Below are 20,995 nucleotides of genomic sequence, written 5' to 3'. Positions count from 1 at the left end.
ACCACAAAAAAGCATCAGTGAGCAGTGCTTTAGTTAGAGGAACCTTCCTGCGATACACAACAGACATAAAACAAGGGTTTGTTAAGGTAACGTAATTAGAGAAGCGTGCGTGCAGCCCCCACAGTCTCGGCAAAATAAAAAGAGGCCTCCTGTGAGTTTGAAAGGTCTTCAAAAGTCTCCTGCAGCGAAACTGAAGAGTTTGCTGCCTTGTTTTGAGATTCATGTGAAATCATTTGGGTGGTTTGTGTGCAACAAAAGGATAGTGCTCATTAGTGGAGAGCACACATTTTGGTCATTTGTCTTCTATTCACTAGGTGGCTGGAGGGCACTTAAAATTCTCATCATTTCCAAGGCAGATATGCCTGCTCAGCCCATCCAAGATTATGGTGTGTGTATGTGTGTGTGTGTGTGTGTGTGTGTGTGTGTGTGTGTGTGTGTGTGTGTGTGTGTGAGAGAGAGAGAGTGAGAGACCTGCCTCTGCACATTTGCGCAAATGTGCAGCAGCTGTTCACTTTTGCCCCTTCAACTCGTAAGATGCCAATTATCGACACCAATTAGATTTCAACTCTGATTTTAGTAAATCCCCCAGACTTCATATATCTAAACGCTGCAGGTAGAATGACGTTTAGTTTCAGCCGTGGTTTCACAGTGCTTCTATCCATACTCTTCCAGATGGAGGATCCCACCATGTTGCGCTGTTTACTTACTATTGTGGTGCTTTTTGCCGTTGTCTAGTGATCGCTGACATCAGGGATCACAGTCCTCTAATAAACCACCCAACCGGTTTCTATGTAATATACATTTTCAGAAATCATATGAATATTTGCAGGTGCCCACTGTTTGGCTCGGAGTCTATTGTTGTCAATTGGGTGTAAAACAATTATATTAGAAATAATTTGATATTGTGCAAATAGCGGTAAATGTTCATTTGTTATACATTTAGCCTTCCAGGTACAGAGCGCTGTGGATGATTTTTAATTATTTTTTATTATTGGTTACTATCAGACAAGGCAGTTATCAGTATCCTCAGGAAAATAACAAACTGCCGGAGTTGTATTAAATCAATTGGTGATCATTAGAGAATTTGAATGTCATAAATGTGCTGTTGTTTTGCTCACATTGCTGTATTTTCATTGGCACACAACTGCCCAATTGCTCTGAGCGCACACGTCCAGAAAACGCTGGCTTTGTTGGCAAGAGCTAGTAACTCATATCCAAACACGGGCTGCCATAAATCACGGACAAGACAGCCCCTTGGACGGAGCGTAGAATATGATTTCCTGATACTCCTCCTGAAACACAGCATCAAAAGACGGAACATCCCAACAGAATGAAACCCAATCGGTGTGGTGCCCTGCTGATTCCAGACTTTTTGTAATTTGTATTCACTGAGGGGAGGAGAGCGGATCAGCACTGAGAGAGAGAGAGCGATAGAGAGAGGGGGGATGTCTGATGTGTTTCTTACTGGCCAAATGCAGTTTGAGTCAAATGTCCAATGCTATTCTACATCAATGTGCAAAGTATTCTGTTAACCACAGAAACATCCCCAATGCTTCACACATGCAAACCTTGGCTTGATTATGGAGTAGTGTGAATGTTCAGGGTTTGTTTGAATCTCTTTGAGTGGAAACAGGTCTGTTTGCTTTTACTGTCTTGTGAAATCAAGGAGAATGCTTGGTCTGTTCTTATTCTTACCATCAATTCACAGAAACTAAAATAAAGATCTGCACTGCAGTGTTTCCGATGTGGTGGGGCTAGGGTCATATTTATGGATGTATTTTAAAATTGATGTGCAATTTAAACTGACTCAGTTCAGACTGATGATGATCGAGCTGATGATTAAGCGTTTTGCAGCACAAGTGCGTTACTATCTTGTTATTTACTATTTTTCACAAGTCTCTTTCGGGGTCAGCAGAGCTACTGAAATACCTCACAGCAAGAGAAGCTGGGAGGAGTCAGTGCTGTTTAGACCCACAGTAAACCACATTAAAGGCATGGAACGATTGACCTGTGACTGCAGCACAAAGAGAGAAGACTTCTTTTAATCATTTATGAGGCTGCCTGCCCTTCATCGAGTTCCCCCCTGCCTGGTAAACACACTCACACTCCACAATTAGAGCCAATTATGGCCTAATCAATGGAGGAGATTCACATTCTTCAATGAAAATCTGATAACAGCTTCACAGCCAGGGAGGTCAATCTGAACCCTCTCGATTCGTCTCCATTACTACCCAAAGAAGGACACCGGGGGGTGGGGGGGGGGCTTTAAAGAAACACGAGAGGACAACAAGGACAAGTGTATCTGCAGGTTCAGTTTAAGTCTAACCTGTCTAATGTCTAACCTGTGCAACTACAAATGGGCAATGTATCAGAAAGACTGTGGGACATATGGAGGAAATCCTCATGTGGACAGGAGAGCGGGGAGGGGTGGAGAGGGGGAGGGAACTACTCACAGTGGTTGTCTTCCTTCACCTGGCATTACAGAACTAAGGCTCACTTGACAAGCTTCTACTGGGTCTTGCTCTCGTGATTGATTCGATTTTCGTGATTGTTGTATGGATCTCTTGAAAGTTTCTAAAGAGAATGATCAATGCAATAGCTTCTCAAGCTGTGCGAAGGGATTAACTGAAAACAAAAAAACATGAGTTATATATATATATACATATATACACACACACACTATATATGTAGTCTGTAATTATTAAAGCTCATCGATCATTCCATGTAAGTAGGTAAAATCTATTTATAGAGCGCTTTTCACAGACCAGGATCACAAAGGGCAACAATTCATCTTAAAGAGGAAAACTCAGTGTGACCAAAAGGGGCCAATAAGTAACAGACACACAATACATGGTGTAAAACAACGTTTAAAAGCAGCAATAGGGTGGTTATAATACTTGTTTAAAACGGTGCGTTTTTTGAGCAGCTGAGTGAATACTTTTGTAGACATGCAGGTACAGCATTCCACAGGAAGCCACTGCCTCAAAGATTGATCACTGCGGGTGATACACGGTGTACGAGGGGCAGACAGAAGACCTCAGCCTTTAGATCTAAGTGCGAGCAGGTGCGTAGGGGTATAGTAAATCAGCTATATAGGAGGGGGCGTGTACATGAGGGTGTGAATTTTGTGGTGTATCCTAAAAGCTACTGGGTGCCAGTGGAGAGTTTGGAGAATACGGGTGATGTGAGAACATTCATTTTGAAGGACCTGTTAACGGTTCAGAAAAGCTACACAAAGGGATGAAGAAAGAGAATTACTATAATAGAGATGAATGGATGTTTGGTCATCTCAAGTTCAGCAGTTGAGAGCACAGATTTGAGTTTACTTCTATTTCTAATATGAAAAAACATGATCTAGTCCGCTGCTTAATATCGGGGGGGAGGGGGGCGGTCAAATGAAATGGATCGATCAAAGAAAATCCCTAGGTGGCCCAAGTTGCAGTGGGCAGCAGAGGAAAGAAGACCAATACTGGGATTGATTATTGAGACAAACTCATCAGGTGCAATGACTAGAACCTCTGTCTCACTGTTGTTCAGTTGTAAGCAGTTTTCTGTTGTCCAGTCACTGATTGCATTGACACAATCCAGAAACCTAGTTACTGTGCACACCTCTGTTTTACTGGAAGTTGTATATCATCTGCGTAAAAATTATAGGCAACATCATAGCTTGTTACAGTCGGTTCTGATGGTAACATATAAAGAGAAAATAACATTAGCCCCATGAACGGGCCCTGTGGTACACCACAAAACAATGGAGAGGTTTGAGACCCAAACTAAGCCCAAGAGACATTGAAGCTTCTGTCCGCAAGTTACAAGGTATTCCAGTCTAATGCTATGCCAGAAATGCCTACCCCATCCCATAGCCTCCTCAACAATATGTGATGCAACGCAGAACTGAGGTCCATGAGTAACAACAAAGAGCAATGTAACCATGGAAGACCATGGAAGACCGCAGAATACTGCAAAAGCACCCGACATTGGCGTTCGCTTTTGGGCAGTGGATTTATGTAACCAACAGTCATCGTGGCCATGGAAAAGAGACTCCCTTTTCATAGTGACGAGAGAATGTTTAGGAAGCTCATTCGTAGTCAATCAAGCATGACGTTTCTGCCGTACAAGAACCATAACAAATCACGGGGGTTTTGGGGTGGGTCGACATGCCAGATAGTCAAATTAACGTGTAGAAGCGCTAAAAAAGTGGAATTTTCCTAATATGTCCCCTTTAAGAGCAATCTTCATGTCTTTGGTCATATACAGGACATCATAATCCATAACATAGACCCTGAGTTTTCACAAACACAGGCATGTTTCACCAGTGGTAGTCAACAGCATAGATTTGGTTCAAATGAAGCCCTTTACCAGAATGCACATCATGGCAGCAGCTGTTGGAAACATGAACCAAACATGCTGTTGTCTTCATAAAAGTGTTTAATCAATTTTGAATTCTTACTTACTCAGCTGTGTCTGCAGCCCACAGTGTCCATTAGGACCAGCCATTTGGCTCAAAGTCAGTCGTTAAACTGCTGATGCACCGAAACCGTCATAATCTTCCTGTATTCATTTGTAGTTCTGACCCCCTACTTGCAACAACGATACAGTTTGTTGCTGATGACAGTTATGATTAGTTTTTTTTAGAGCTTGCTAGCTGGTCTGCATGGCTCTTGCACAAGACACTTCCATTGGATTTTTGATGACGCCGTTCAAAAAAGGATGTGTTGTTTTCCAAAAAGGCAACATGATTGTGTTAGCATATGTTCCATTACATTAACAAAAAAACATGTTTGACTGCTGGTATTTTTACGGTCAAAATTTGTATATTTAATTATTTGGTTAGGGACAGCACACATTTAAAATACATTCCTGTAAATGCACCAGAACTGACAACGGGCTATTTTCTCTCTCTAGCCTTGTGTTGGATGTCACAAAGTCTCCCACAAAATGTACAAAATTAATTCTACAATATTTACCCTTAACAAAATATGCAGAAACCACGCAAGAAGAGAGAATGTTAATACAAGTTGAAATATCGTACAGGACACTCATACTAGTGTGTGCTATGCGTGCCATCGAGGCATGTCACACAAAGGCTCCCAAACAACATATAAGAAGCCAGTACGTGAGGGATAATTATGTTCAATAGAAACAGGTATTCTGCATTGTCAGACACACAAAGAAGGAACGCGGGAAGCACAAAGCATGAAAGCGTGCCCAATACGTGAAGTATACAAGCCAGCCTGACCCAGCGAAACAACAATAGAAGATGTGCATACAGGACAGAGGGGTTGTAGTGCTGGCAGTATTTCTTTAAATGAGCTTTAAATGAACTGTGTGTCCTAAGTACTCTGATGGGATGGAGTCCCATTTGAGTGAATCTTTTACAGAAAATGCAGAGTGTCTGAAAGCACTTTTCCTGAGTGGGATATTGCCAGCCCCTTTCTGCACCTCTTGTGAGCCAATATGCAGCATCGTTGAGCGGAGGAGATCAAGCCACATATAGTCTTGTAAAGGGCAGATGAAAATGAATAAAGCTGATGCTGTTTTCCAAACCAAAGAATTTTCTTATTTTCTTTACATTAGGCAATGGGGAGAAGGATCAGTTTTTTTTCGAGTGTTCGCTTATATCTTGACTGTAGTGGTTTTTAATTTCTCAATGAGCTTATAATGAAGTTAAAAAGTAGATGAACATGAAACATGGTGTAGAATCTCAACCACAACTTTGGTTGACTTGTCAACATTTATTTAATCGCTGACTTTTCATCGTGGTTATTGTTATAGTCCCAAAGCACTAATTCTTGTTTTCACGTTACTTTGCATGCACAAGGGCATTGAGGATGTTGCTAGACCTTCTGATCTTTGAAAGGAGCCAGGCCAGCTATTTGTTCTTTAAGCTAAGCTAGGCTAGCTGGCAGAGCACATGGCCACGTTTCCAGAAATGTTGAACTACTCCTTTAACATGCTTTTCAGATCGCATTTTCTCCGATGGTATGTGACAGAGAAGGAGGGGTGTCAGCAGACACAACCTGGATTGATTTGTTCACTTTGCTGATCAACCTACGGACGATCAGCCGCTCGTGGGGCTGCTCCAGCGTGGGATTGGTTAAACACTTCAACTCATATTGTGTGCGTAACAGCAAATAGTTTCCCCCTTTAAAAGGTTTAATGGTGTCATTCTGGACTAATCGGTCAGTGCTTCTAATATTCAGTGAGTGAGGGATTTCGTAAAAAGTTTCCAGGGTGTCCGTTGTCTGACCGTTGCTACTTCACCCGAGGACACAGCCTCTGTTTCACTTTAGCAGGCCTCACCGTGATGTGTGGGACACTAACAAGGCACCTATTTATCTGGCTCCTGATATGAACCATTGAACAGGCAATGGCCGCGTAAGGTCAAGGGACCCGAGTGATTACAGGGGCGTAGGGACGCATTAACAAAGTCCCATGAATGACAACTCGCTGCCTCGTCATCATCCATCATAGCTCCCCGCGCCGGCCTCGCCGCTTCGTATTGGTGAGGCGTAACGCGTGCCCTTCCTGTCCAGGTGCGACGAGTGCCGACTCTGCTACCACTTCGGGTGTCTGGACCCCCCGCTGAAGAAATCGCCCAAGCAGACGGGATACGGCTGGATCTGCCAGGACTGTGACAAGGTGAGTGTGCTCTGCATGTGTGCAAGGCTCACAGAGCAACTTGGTTGTATTAGCTGCTGAACAATAGTTTTCAGACATTTTGCCCCTCGCCTGATGGTACGTCGCTTTCATTCCCCAGCAGTCACAGTATCTCCTGACTGTGTGCCTGACGTGAAGCTTTTGTTTTTTTGTTGATCATACAATCTGAATCCTACCCTGACCCCCCAAGGCCTGTATTTTCCATCACTGAAATTGGACTCGCCAAGGAGAGACAATTGCTTGTTAGATTTGGTCCTTTTTCTAATTCAGGACTAACCGAACAGGTGTCGAAATAGCACACGCTAAAACCAATGCCGCTGGGAATCAATGCTGATATCAGCATACTAGCTTCCATTTCCTGGGGGCAACACAAACAACCAGCATACAAACACAGTGTAGGAGTCAGACCATACCGACTGAACACATTTACAATTTAAATAAAAAAAACAAATAGAGAGGACAGAATACAGGTTTGCAAGCTTAGAATAGAGTATTTTATAGATTGTTTCATGGTGTATCACTTGTTAAAGGTACTATATGAAAGGATGTAGCATAACTTAAAGAAAGACCTTCCTCGACGGCCTGAGGACTGACACTACTGTCTTGACTAAGGTGATATTTATATAATTCATGCTACAGAGTGCCTTGCCTTTTCTTTAGCTCTCCTAAATGATGCATTTCTCTTTTGATTTATTCCCTTTGTGAACATTGTAAACAAGAGTTTTATGGTCTTATTCAATACAGCGTGGTGTTCACTTTGTGAATTATCGTCCATTTAGAGTCAAATAGACCAGAGGTCCCCAATCCTTAACCAGAGCCACTACCAAAGGTATTTTCATTTAAAATAATTAAATAAAAGGCAGTACAGCAGCTTTCCATCTCAAAAAAAGATCCTCAACAGCGGAATAGCATTTTCCTGATTTCCATTTAGTTCTTTGCTTGTTTGCAATAACAGAGAGGACTTTGCTGCCTCTAATTGTTAAATGTGTACCCATTTTCTGTCCTATTAGTGCCCATGTTGGGAATATGCGGGCTGATTGATGCACAAATAATGGATTATAAAAGCTATAGTGGAGATGCTACGTCATAGGGATGAAAAACCAAAAGGTTAAAGCCCTCTTTTAATGTGTAATGTGCTGCTAGTACTTTCTAAGTGCCACATATGTTTTGTTTCATTTTATATACACACAAATCATGTCCACTGATCCACTGATGTGGCCTCTATGGCTTCATTCTGGTTCCACTTGTTCTGCCCTCAACACACATAAGAAAACAGTGTCAAAGCATTGACATCACCGCTATGATAAGACATGAGACCTAAAATGAACCCTCACTCAAACTGATCTAACCCAAATAGGTCAATATAAGGTCAATATATTCCCCGACAAACTTTACTGGAATAAAATGAAAGCTGCAATATTATGCATAAAGTGGCAACAATAGGATTGTATTCACACATTGAAATTAAAACGTGTTTTTTCATCAAAGAGGCTGCAATGTTGAGTAAAAACCGCTTCAAAAAGTTCAATGGAGGTTAACCTCTGCAGAGCACGAACGTGATATCACCTGAGTCCAAATGTTGTATACAGTACCATTCAAAAATGTGGACAAATCTGTCTCATTGCCAACTCCGACCGGCTCCAGCTGCTTGTTGAAATTTGCTGTGACTTTGCAAGCGATCAGAAGTTGTGTGAAAACAAATGGTGGGTTTTAAGCAGCTCTCATCTAGACGTTCCCTTTCCCTCTGGTGGATCTCGTCCCCATGAAGCAGCTCCCGTCCTCCTCCCCCTCCCTCCTACTTGTTAACATCAAATGAGAGAACATTTTGCCTTCAGCTCTCTCTGGCCCAGAGCAGGTGGACGTTTCACTGGAGACAGGAGAAGAACGTTTGATGTGTTGACGTGACAAATCGCCGTGACCTTTCTTCTCTCGGCTTCTTCTCGCCGGCAGAGATCACTCGTGTTAAATAACTGAGCCCATTGGAAGCCTTGCTTCTACCAATCTGTTCATATTCTCCTTTGGAAATGTATGGACGGGGTCAATGGTTTCCGCTGCTGAAGGATCTTCTAGCATATCGCCGATCTATATTTAAGCAAGAAAAGGGTAAAAGAAGCCAACGCGTGTCTAATGTGGCAGGGGGTACATTCTGAGAGGCAGTGAAGAATGTGACATTTTTGAGAGCACGGTGTTCAGACCTTTTTAAGGCACGAGGTGCTCAGAGTGTCTCAGTAATAGTAAGTGGAGGGAGATAATTGTCTCCACTCAGGGCATCTAAAAAGCACTCTGAGATGAGAGCTGTATTTAAGGAAAGTTTTATTATCTGCTTCTAAATGCCAAGTCATGCACCGTTTTTCTGCCCATGGGGGAGATTGTTTTTTTTTTTTGAAATGCCAACGTTAAGTGCACAGCATTACCTGATCATTGCGAGTGAGACGTGGCTGCTGGCAGAGATAGCGGACGGTCAACCCTTCTGCCTGGAGTTGTGCATGGAGTGATTTGAGCTCTTATCTGAGGGGAAGCTGGATGACTTCTGAAGGGGGAGCTATGCAGGAAGAGGCACCAAATATCTGAGCGCCGCTTTGCTCAAATGTTTGGAAGCCTGTTTCTGCGTTGCACGTTAAGCGGGCGCTAGTGTATGTCGCTATTCCAGTCTTGTGTGCTCTCATGTCATCATTCACCCATCATTACTCCGATGACAGGAGCCACCATAGGCAGTGCCACCTGCCCATCAGTAGCTAACACTCCCACCATTACACGCCTTAGTCCCAGCTACAGGAGCAACGATGGGGGTTAAGTGCCTTGTCCAAGGGCACATCACTAGTAATGTTGATACATATTACAGATGTCCATGAGATATTCAGTGTGACCAAACCAAATACAAATGTACCACAGAGTATATCCTGTACCACCAAACAAGATGTTTATGTATTTTTTTTATTGTTTTCTTATACGCTGTGAGGTCCTGATGATCCAAAGCCTTCGGTGCTGATGACGGGCTGCTACTGTTTGTTCTGCCGTGGTCATTACAGGGAAGCTGCGGGTTTTACAGTGTGGCCAGCGAGTGCAGGAGCGGAGCAATAAAAGGCTTTATTAGACAGGCCGGAGTCCACTACAGGCGGCGTGTTTCTCTCAGCCTGCTCGGCGCAGATAAACCCCGCTCTGACCGGGGGCCACGGGGCCCGCTGTCGCCGCGGGCCCTCGCTGAATTGATTTCCGCGGTAAAGTGACAGTGTCGCCTTAATATACGGACGGCCTGTAATTCAAGCCTGCTACCGAGCCAAGGGGCGCTTGTTTAAGGCTTTATTTACACCCTCGCGGGGTCGCCTGGCGTGCTGGGCTCCACGCTGATTCAGAACCCGGAGATTCGGATAAAAGGTTTGAAATGCCAAAAGCTCTTGAAGTTGCCCAGGCAGTGTTTTAAGTATTCAACTGTGAACTTGTGTGGGATTCTTTACTTTAGCTGCACTCAGACGTGTTGTCATCAAAAGGATTGCAAGCGTTGGAATTACTGTCCATAAAAGTTTCATCTCCCGGCCTTCTCCTACACAGCAATCAGCTTGTGTTGGAACATCCAGGCGAGTGCGGCTCTGTTTATGTGTAAATGCCGGCTGTGTGTTCAAGTCTTTCACTGCTGGCTGTTTACGAAGCAACGAGCTCTTAAGAGTGTAATGTTTGACGTCTTCCCGATTCGGAGGAAGATCACCTTTCACGCGCTGCGCCATCAATCAGAAGCGCCATCGCTTGACCTGTGAAAGACTGTAATTAAGGTGGCCTAATTAACTTGATGAAGTGGCGCGCTTGGCTGCCTTTACTATGTTGAGTCAATTGAAAGAAAAATAGGCATCATTACTCAACAGACGTTATGGTATTTTCGAGGAACGCGGAGGGAGTGCATGTCTTATCTTTGTGCAAAAACTAACCTTTGGCCTGCTTTTATTTTCCCAAGGAGGCCTTTTTCATTCCCAGGTTGATTGGTTTCACCAGTGTCACTGGTGCATTTACGGATCCCGAAGAGCAATCTGAATTTGTCGCTCTCTAAATTGTCTTATCTGCATTGCGGTGGAGGCGATCGATGGGCCCAGAGTTGGTGGCCTGCTACTCAGGCATATGAAGTGCTTAAAGCACGAGAGCCTCGTCAATGACGGCTGTCTTTTGGTCACGGCCAAAGTTTAACCACAGTTTAATGTGATTTAACGGCCAGCCGGGGGCAGCTAAACTAGCCTGGGGGGAGCGCGCGACGCGGTCAAGGGTGGCGGCCGAAGAGGAAATCAATATCGGGAGTCACCTCAATCACTGTAACTAGGCGCCACAGACGGCGGTGGCCCCTCTCAGGGGCCAATTTGCGGAGTAAACAGGAGTGTGTGATTGCTGGCATGGTCCCCAGGGACCCCCCCCCCCCCCCTTTCTCTGGACCTGGCTCATTTTAGCAGCCCTCGTAGCTGTGAGTTTTTCTTGATCGTCCTTCTTTATTAGGACAGCATTGCACACCCTGAACAGGGGGGGGGGCGAGATGTGGCTCCGAGTCCAGTTAAGTAGTTCGCCTTACTTGTTTAAATGCGTTAATCCGAAGGAGGCGGATGTCCTCACACTGGCTCGTACGCAGCATACAAACACACACACACAGCTTCCATCGGGGGTCGCCGTGGACTATTTCACAGGACTAACGTCACGCTAATGTCACATTAAGCATCAAAGGCCACCGTGGCTGAACCAGCAGGAAATAAAAGACAGTGTTCTGAACATCATAAGGCCGTCTGTGCTATGGAAATAAAGTGTTTGTCCGAAAATTAGTGGGAGTGGGAGACGTTTAACAAAGTTGGATCGACATGGCAGGTTCTTGTAATAGAGAGAAAGAAACGTCATAATCAGGCAGAAGAATAGCTGCCACATAGTGCACACCGGTCCAATCCTCCTCCACAGGTATGGACACGAACACAGCTTGGATGAACCCAATGTCTCCACATGGATGTATAATTCTCCAGTGGTTGAGAAGTGGTGGGGGGGTGTTGAGTAATGAAGGTTGTGGGGACCTGCATCCTGTGTTTGGAGTAGAATTCATTAAGCCATGTAAAATCCTTCAGAAGTTGTGTACGGTTGGTTTCCATTTACCGAGACGTGTTGTGTGTTCCCTGCGTGGTTCAGAGATAAAGCAGAGATACACAACCACTTATACCACACTGCCCCAGCACTCACGCTATTTATGATCCTTTGCTTTATTCTAAATGCTTCAAATTGGAAACAGAGAAAAAGCAGCCCGACCGTACATCCTCTTCCAGGCAACATCTGTAGCTCTCTGATAAAGAAGCAGAACCTGCCGTGAAGCTTTTTTCTCTGATTGAATTAGGCTTCGCCTGGTACCCTTGGTATCGCTCATGCCTCACTAAAATGGAAATACCTTTGTTGGAGAGAGAGAGAGAGAGAGAGAGAGAGAGAGAGAGAGAGGGAGGAAAAAAAGGGACATTAAAGAATGCCCTTTGTAATAAATGAAACGGGAATTGCAAATATGCGCAGTCATGAAATGTAATTGTGCTCTGCGGTGGCTGGTTTGCGGGCGCTGGGGGGCGGCGTTGTAGGTGGAGCGCTCGGGGGGGGCAGAGTTGGTTAAATGTAGCGCGTAACGCACCGCCTGAACAGACTAATGAAGCCGCTGTTTATGACCCGCTGCAATGTGTCATCTCTTGGATGGGAACAAGATGCCAGATAGACACACTCGGCTCACACACACACACACACAATGAGGTATTGTCTTCGGTAAAATGAATTAACATGTTAATGAATTTAGTTTTTGCTGAGAAGAGGACACATAACTAGTACAATGAAACAGTCAGTTAGAACGAGTGTCTAATTTTAAAAAAAGGAGACGTAGAAATTAAAGGAATATTTCAATTCATTTTATTTTGTATAGCCCAAAATCACAAATTACAAATTTGCCTCAGAGGGCTTTACAGTCTGTACACATGCAACATCCTCTGTCCCGAAAGCCTCACATCACAATATGAAAAACACAATGTAAATACAACAGTTATAGCTGATGAAACTACAGGTATGTAGTGGACTTATGTATGGAACATGTATGGACATTGTGCAATAAACTACAGGTGCATTTCTTGTCAGGAATCAGGAATCAGTTTATTGCCATAATATGTTGGACATACATGGAATTTGTCTTGGCGGTGGTGCATGACAGAAGACAGTACAATAATGACGACATAGTGCAGCAATAAGATAAAAATGAAATAAAAGGATAATAAATTATATGCTATGGGTTAGTACACTAAAGCTATGGGTTAGTAAGTTTGAGGAGATAAGATAAAATTAGAAATAAAAATAAATTATAGATCATGATTTGAGAAGATCTTATAATCATATAAAATAAATAAATAGACGGTACATATTGACTACATGCACAGCAGATGAATCTGTCAATACCTTTTAAGATATGAATCCGTTTTATTCCATTTGTGTGACTGAGATTTAAACACGTGGGATGTGTTTGTGTTGAGCTTTAAGAAACAATCCAAACATGGTCACTTAGTTAATTAGTCTATCAACAGTTTCACATGTTGTTCTGTTAGTAATTGCAGCTATCAAATGTAACAGCACCAATAAAAACACTTCTTCTCTTTCATTTCCCAATAATTGTTGGAATTCCAAAAACATGAGATTCCCCAAAAGAAAACCCCCCAAAAAAGTATTGTCTTTATGTGGAGCTGACACAAGTCGACCTTGAGCCTAGATCATTTAGATCAGATCAAAGCTTCAAACGTTGACCCTGTGGTTGGTGGTGAGTTACTGCTTGAGCCGTACCAGTCTTTTGAGCATCTTTTTTGAGCATTGAAAGATGATTTTTTTTTAACAAATTAGTGTAAAATGAATTGTACAACATGACAACGTTTAAATCCACCTCTGATTGGACTGCTTCAAACATGTTAAACCTTTTTTCTTTTCGGATAGATATTGAAAAGCTCGATGGTTGTGCTTTCCTCTTGTGCACACGGATGTGCAGAAAGATGTGTTTATGCGTTCTGCCCTGCTGCTCTTACTGGGAGAGATACAGGGAATCCATCAAAGGTTAGAGGACACCATGAAGCGGAGCCTCTTCTGCATACAGACGTTGTGCAGCATGAGACGCACTCATAAATAAATACGATGAAAGCACAAAACCAGATTAGGAAATCCCTGCCTCTAATTAGCTGCTAATTCGTTTAGAGGACTGCACAAGTTTGATAAAGGAAGGCAAAGCTTATTGAAGCGCACACTGTGCGGTGCATTATGTTGCCTTTGCAGCCCAAAATGTAATCCGCGGCTATGAGCGTGATTGCTTGGAGCGTGTTTGTGCCGGTGTTAATGTTGCAAGCAGCGGGGGGGGGTGAGTCCTCCTCTCCCCGACGTCACATGACGGGCTCTTGCCCTTTAAAACGCCACCCCCGACTCCGATGAAAAATGTGCCATTTCATTATCATACATGTATATGTTAGTGCCAGAGGGCCTGCCAGCCAATGGAAAGTGAGCGCTAACACACCCCCCCCTCCCCCTTCTCCTTCCCCTCATTTCTCCAGAGGGAATGGATTGGAGATATCACACAATGCCAGAGCCCATCAGCTCCTGCAGGTCCTTTGAGGGGGGGAAGGGGGGGGGGGGTTCTGTTTCAAAACGCAGCTCCATACCTCAACCTCCGTAGTACCCCGCCTCCTCGCTCCCCTCCCTGGATCAGCTTTGAAACGTGCTGCAGGTCTTCAAACCACAGATAATATTGGGTTTGTACTGATAATTGTAGCTCATCGGTGTCACGGACATGATGGCGTCTGATTGATTGCGTATTCATCACATATACACTGTTCCAAAGACACTTCCCAGTAAAGCCACTTACACCTTATTCCTCATCATCTTAGTGCCTACCATATTATTATTCCAGTCATCACAGAGTATTTTCACTTTGTCAAAGATGATCCAACCAATATGTAGATTCCTGAAGTAGGAAAATGTAAATGTGATGAGATGTATAATTGCACATTGATTTAACAACATAGTTCACCATAAGAATTAGACATTTTTACATATTTTCTTAAGTAGTATATTCAATCTTTATTCCCTGTGTATTTTCATGTATTTATAAACTGGGTATTTTTATCCGGGGAAAATCTTTTTAAACAATTCTATTACCAGATAAAAAATATTTATTGGTGATTTTTTTCACACTCCAATAGTCAATATTTTCATTTTGAAAGAGAATCGAAGTGAAGGAGGGCGCTTATCCTCACAGTCATGCAGTTCACTTCACTACTTCAGGAGCTCTGAGTATTTTCAGCATGAGGCCTCTAGTGCCGTGTTTAGTCTCACAGCTCATCAACTTTGGTTCCATCGGCAGCAGGCGACTCAAGGAAGCCTCTAGTAAACACACCTTACACTACCTGCATAGCAACACACACAGAAAGTTAGTGCCTAGCTAGTGAACATAGTGCAGCTGGCTTTTAACCGCTTAAGAGACGGCTATTTATCTCAGTGGGTGGTGGGGACCAAAACTTAGTTAAAATTAATAGAGAATATTATCCATGTGGGGCCACGTGAGAAATGAATTAGGCTGTCAAAGGACAGACGCAACTATGATGGACTTAGTTATCAATCGCCATTAAGTTTTCCTCTGTAGTGATGGTGAACTTCCCCCCTGCAGACTAAGCACACAGTTTTACCAGGAATTCCTATGAAACAATTAAAAAGTGTACATTTAGATTAGACCAGTGGTGTCAAACATACGGCCTGTTTACTTGCCCCCCCCCCCCTTTTTTCCACATGGATTAGCATAAATGTGCCTTTTTCTGATGCTAAGGAGGCCAGGAAGTAAGGGAATATACCTTTAGAAAATTCCCTCGCACTCTTTTAATTGCAGCACATATATTTCCATTAAAGATTAATAACCCGATGACGCAGGTAATGACACACTATGTGCTCTTCATCCAGAGTTAAACCCCTCTCTAAACAACTCTTAAGTGACTCCCCAGGTGACGCGTGCATTTCAAATATAACTAACAGCTTGTCCTCTTCATCTCTCTGACACTTTAAATTGCATGCTGCATAGGCAATTTGGGGAGACTCACTCCATAAGCCTGACTTTAAGGCCGGATGAAGGAGGAGTGGGCCCTTCTTAAGCTTTAGTATCACTCCCAGCATAGCATTTCACTGAGGTTCAAAGATACACCAAAAACTGATGAAGATTTGGGGCCTGTCTCTCCCCGCTGCTGCCCTCCCACTCAGCCTAAAGGGTGGGGGGGGGGGGTTAACACCAGGAGCAGTGAAGCAGCCTTTAGGCAGACCCAGGTGAGGTTGGAGTCTGGAGGATGAAAACACACGAGAAATCCAGAGACGCCGGGGGGGGGCGGCGTCACCCCCCGCTCTCCCCATGGAAACACACTAAATCAGTGGGGGAGGCACATCTCTGGCTTTATGAGATAGTTAGTATGCGCTGGCCCCTACTCCCCGCTCTTGTTTCCCATTTAAGAGCTGACTGGCCCCGCGATAACGGATGGCTCCACAGGTAATTGGAAAATTGGCAGGCTTGTCAGGGAGATTTGGTGGATGGCACGGGTGTATACAACAGCGGGGTTCATGAGGTGTCACCCCACAGCTAGATTCATATCGGCCCCATGGAGCGGCACAACAAAGTATCCAGAGATCAGGAGAAGAAGCCCATTTTTCTCAAGGGCGAGACTGCATATCAAGACGACTCCAGGGGGGAGGTCACTGTTAAAAAAAGAGATCATATATGATCCGTCCTTTGCATCCTCCTTAGAACAAATGCACTGTACCTAACTTATGTGAAGTTAAGTGCTTGTGTTTTAGGGTTGGGCAATATATTAAAACCTTTTAACTAGTCCCCCCCAGCTATCAATGCAGATGTTTGTACAGCAATGGAGGACTATCTTCTTCTTCTTCTTTTGAGCAGACCATTGACTTAATAAAGGTAACAACGGAGCAATAGGATGGAAATAGTTTCACAGGATTGGATGGGGATACCTTTGGCTAATTCATTGTCCTCCTGTGACATCATGAGGTCAAAGATTTTCATTTTGTCCAATGAAGCGTTTGTTTTAAATATGCTCATTTTCTAGTTTGAATTAAATCCTAAAGTATCTTTAAACCTAAAAGTATTTGCTATTAATGCTACTAAATGAGTCTGCAGTAAAACTCCCCTTCACAATTTATTGTCAAAAGATGAATGAATTTTCTTAATTAGCCAGTGCACAGTAGGGACATGCTGCAGTATTAAAAAGTGCTTCCCTGATGATGGGCCTTGAGGGGCAACAATAACATTTAGCATTTCTGTTTTTTTATCTATTTTGAATAACCAATATTCCTTGTAGGCCTGGACGAGATTGTGTAAGGGTGGGTCTACTGGTGGAAGGTTCACAATATTTAAGACGTATGTGTGTGGATCCATAGCAGAGAGAAACCCGTCGTGATTGACAGAGAATTAGCTAGCAGGGGGAATGGGAATTCATGAGGTGTCGTGGGCTGCAGGTCCTAACCTGGTGATCACACATTCTGGAGTGTAAATGTGTTTATTAACCCCTGGGGGGGGGGGATAATTGTATCTGTCAGAGTCGTTTAATCACCGCTGCAGCTCTCACCACTGTCACTTTCACTTTGTCTGTTTTACTAAATCAGCTCGCTCCCCCTTGGCCCAAAACGACTCCTGCTCCACTTGTGTCACTTTCCCTTTTGTTGGCTTAAAAACGTGTACATTTGGGAACTGTTTCTTCATTTTTGATTATTGTTTGTACAACTGGGTCCAGGAAATAATATAGAGGAATTATGGCCAAAAATTGTTTTCAACACACAGTTGAGGGTGGGCAAAACATATTTGGGTTAATAATGAATCAATCAAATCCACTGGATTGGTCAGACTAGTTCTGATGAAAATAAATCAGAAGCTACATCTTAATAATGTGATCCAGCGTCTTTAAATCTGTAGAAATGTACAGTACATGAAACATTTATCGGGGCAGAACACTAAGGATGAATTCCCCTCAGTTGTGAACAGAAGCTATAATAATGGTAGAGAAAGGTCTTTACAGCCATTTCGTTACATTTTATACTTAACATTTATACAACTTGTTCCATTCCATTTACGCTGTGCATTCTGAGCAAAAGCTCGAGTCTATTATGATGCATTTATTATATATATTCATGTTTTTCAAGAAATCTTTTTTTACCCACGTCCACACAGATTGATGAGTGAAGTCCTGCCCCCTAGAGCTCAGAGCCAGTAAAGCATCGGCCGGCTCAGATTGGGTTCATCATCAGGCTGGTTTTGTGGATCCAGAGGTCTTAAAGTGTTAAATGTTGGGTAATAGTAAAATTGTTACAGTAAGAGGCTGAACAGAGATTTATTTTTAAACTCCGTAACAAGTATTTCAGAACATCACAAGCGTGTTTAGCTACCTAGATAAGGTAAAAAAAGAAATACTGCTTTAGTTTTACAGAAACTTAGTTATTTTCCTCAATTTCATTTTTGTCCGTGTGGATCTCCAGGTGATGTGGTTTTTCATTTTCTCTGTTAAATTATTTTTATGTCCACCCTGACAATGGTGTGCATCGCTCTGCATACGGTCTCATCTCTTTTTTTTCTGCCATTTAATTTTTTTTTGTTTTTCCGGTTGAGAATTTGTCATTTCAGAATTTGATTTGTGATTTGCGTTGCGCTGGTTCCTTTTTTTAAATTATTGCTGAAAACAGGCCCTGTGCAAACAAACTGTCCTTGTGTGGGGTTACTTCCTGTTTTATCTAGTATTTTCCTGTGGTGTAGCTTCACTTCCTCCCCTGGTGTGTTTCTCCCTCCCTCGTGATTGTCAGCTTTGTCCCTTATTGTTCCCTCCTGTGTCCAATTAACTTCATCTCATGCCTTGTGTGTCTTTTGTCTCACTGTCTGTAATTTTGCATGTTTCCTGTCCTCCGGTGTAACAATTGTTTTGACCTTTCTTGGGTTCTCCCTGTGACACTTACTAGGGTGTATAAGCATGTTTCCTGGCCTAGGGGTCTACTTACTTCCCGGCTACTTTTTTTCTTTCTATTAAAGATAATTTGTGTTTGAAACGATGTTTCTGAATGTGAGTCCTACTTTGGGACGTCACATTATAAACTAACTACATAATTCTACTGGACCTGTCACTAAAGACTGACTGATCAGCACATCTACTTATTATTATTATTATTATTGGTATTCTCATTAAGACACTTTCAAATATCTTTTTTAAGACACAAAAAAGTTTGAAAGTTTGCTACGGGGTATTGCCTAAATATGTCATGTTGTCCGAATCTCTTCATTTGTGTTTTTTGTTGACCACATCTAATCGAAAGCCCATCATCTTGGAGACTAGGAAAGTAGAAGGTCCATAATGGTGACTCTTTTGTGGGTTGTATGAGTCCTACCTGCAGTGCATTGTGTAGTCAGCTAGCACACTGTGGTCAGGAATTCATGAAGGGTCCGTTTGATTCATTCTTTCTGTTCATTGCTAACACTGCCGTGTTCAAAGGTGACTTGTCACGTGACGGTTTCTTGTGTCTCGTGCTTCTAGGAGGAAGAGGAGGAGGAGGAGGAGGAAGAGGAGGAGGAGGAGCAGCTGGATGAAGATGGCGCTGTTAAAGAGGAAACAGCAGAGCAGGAGATTCCAAACTGAACCTGAGCAAGCGGACACGAACGCACCATCCGAGGCTTCACCTCCAGTCTTAGCATTTCCGTTCAGACTATGGCACACGTAACTTTCGACTAGCCTCCCAAAGTTCTAGAGAGCCAGCAGTTAGCTCCCACCACACATAGTGTAGAAAGCAGAGGTGGACTTAAGAGAACACCATTTATTAATTTGAAATGTTTGGATCCAAGGGAAGAGTTTGTACTTTTTATGAGTGATGGAGCACAGACGGACACATTTCAGACATCTTCCCAAAGCAGCCCACGAAAGCATCCACCCGGGGGGGGGGGGCACACACACGATGCTTCTTCTACCGGCTGCCGACCCCGAGCACCCTGACGTGTCTATGGCACTTTCCACGCAATCTATTTTCATACACTAATGCTGATCGGCCGCTGTGTCCAAACCGAGTATCCTCAGTGATGAAGGGAGCACAGTGGGGTCCAAAGACAACGTCTCTGTCCCCTTGCTGAGGACGCTGCCGTCCGCAGTGAAGCGTCCTTTCATCTTCTTTGCACACTTTTCACCGGAGGATTTTATTTTTATATTTCATGCCTATTCTCTTTCTTCCCCCATCTAAAATATGAAACTCATTAATTGCTCAGTCGTTTACGGTTAAGTGAAGTATTGCGTCTGTTTTTTGTGTTAAAAAGAAACAAATTTTAATCTTTCATTTACAGTATCTTTAAGCACTATATACTAATCTATTTTGTCATTGGATTTCTAATAAAATCTTAAATGTTTGATCCTTGATTGCATTTCCATTTAAATCCATCCGCTTTAGCTATCATATCCACATTAATCCTAGAATAGGGTTAATCTACCATTGTGTGCATTATCTGTGCAGCAGTAGCATGCTGCAGACCTCAGAAAACGTTGTTTTAGGAATAAGGGTGCAAGCATGCATCCCAATAAATGTAAATTTATTTATATTTATGTCTGGCAGCAGGCATGCTGCAGACCTCAGCTTGAAGCTGTCGCTTTTGGGAAGGATGCAAGCATGCGTCCCAAGAGCAGTCAGGCAGTGAAAGCCAGCAAAGCAGCTATTTATTTGATGTATGAGTATTTATTTATCTCAATGATCACAGACACATAGAGGTACTTTGTAGTCTTGGAGGTAGCGCTCATCCACATCTCTTAGGTAAATGGAACGTTCATTAGCGGCTGAGGACCAGCTACCACACAGTCATCAGTGTGGATGCTGGCGCTGGCTGCAGCGATGCAGAAGGTGCGAGACGTGAGTTGCTGAGGAGGAAGAAGGAGTCGGCTTGTGAACAGAGTCCTTGCCGTGGTTTCTCCCACCGGGACCCCCAGCAGGTACCGGCTCACGATGGACACAGTGTGAGATAACAATACACAGACTAGACATGTAGACTAGACAAGTGGTATCTATAATCTGACACTGAGGATGCATTACGCTCCTTGGTTCAGTGTCTAAAAGCAATGCCGGAATAATGGCATATTTTATTTTTCGCATTATCACCTGTGGGAAAAAGGGTCTTTAGAGTTTTCAGTAGTTGAGCCCACAGTGTGACACCTGAAGCAGAAAGACGTTCTAAAAAGGTTTCCTGTCAGTGTCAATCCCAGCGATATTATCTCCCAATGGGTTGTGCCTCTGCTCCACCTTTGTGGAGCCAGATCAGTCCCAT

The 20,995-nt window shown here is 43.3% G+C and overlaps 1 protein-coding gene across 3 annotated transcripts in view; it reads left to right on the top strand.

The window, feature by feature from the left end:
- phf14 (PHD finger protein 14) overlaps positions 1 to 20,041 on the top strand; it is a 52,418-nt gene extending 32,377 nt beyond the window's left edge. The window contains exons 17-18 of one of the 3 annotated variants that reach the window (XM_062558430.1): positions 6,537 to 6,642; positions 19,242 to 20,041. In XM_062558430.1, the coding sequence (XP_062414414.1) occupies positions 6,537 to 6,642; positions 19,242 to 19,334 (199 nt within the window). In that variant the 3' untranslated portion in view covers positions 19,335 to 20,041. Of the gene's footprint in view, positions 1 to 6,536; positions 6,643 to 19,232 lie in introns of all 3 variants that reach the window. The other 2 variants (XM_062558429.1, XM_037474261.2) reach the window with 2 other exon arrangements.
- Positions 20,042 to 20,995: the final 954 nt, after the last annotated feature.

Source organism: Pungitius pungitius, chromosome 17 (assembly GCF_949316345.1).
Source record: "Pungitius pungitius chromosome 17, fPunPun2.1, whole genome shotgun sequence".
Classification (NCBI taxonomy): domain Eukaryota; kingdom Metazoa; phylum Chordata; class Actinopteri; order Perciformes; family Gasterosteidae; genus Pungitius; species Pungitius pungitius.
This window is presented reverse-complemented; position numbering and strand designations above follow the sequence as displayed.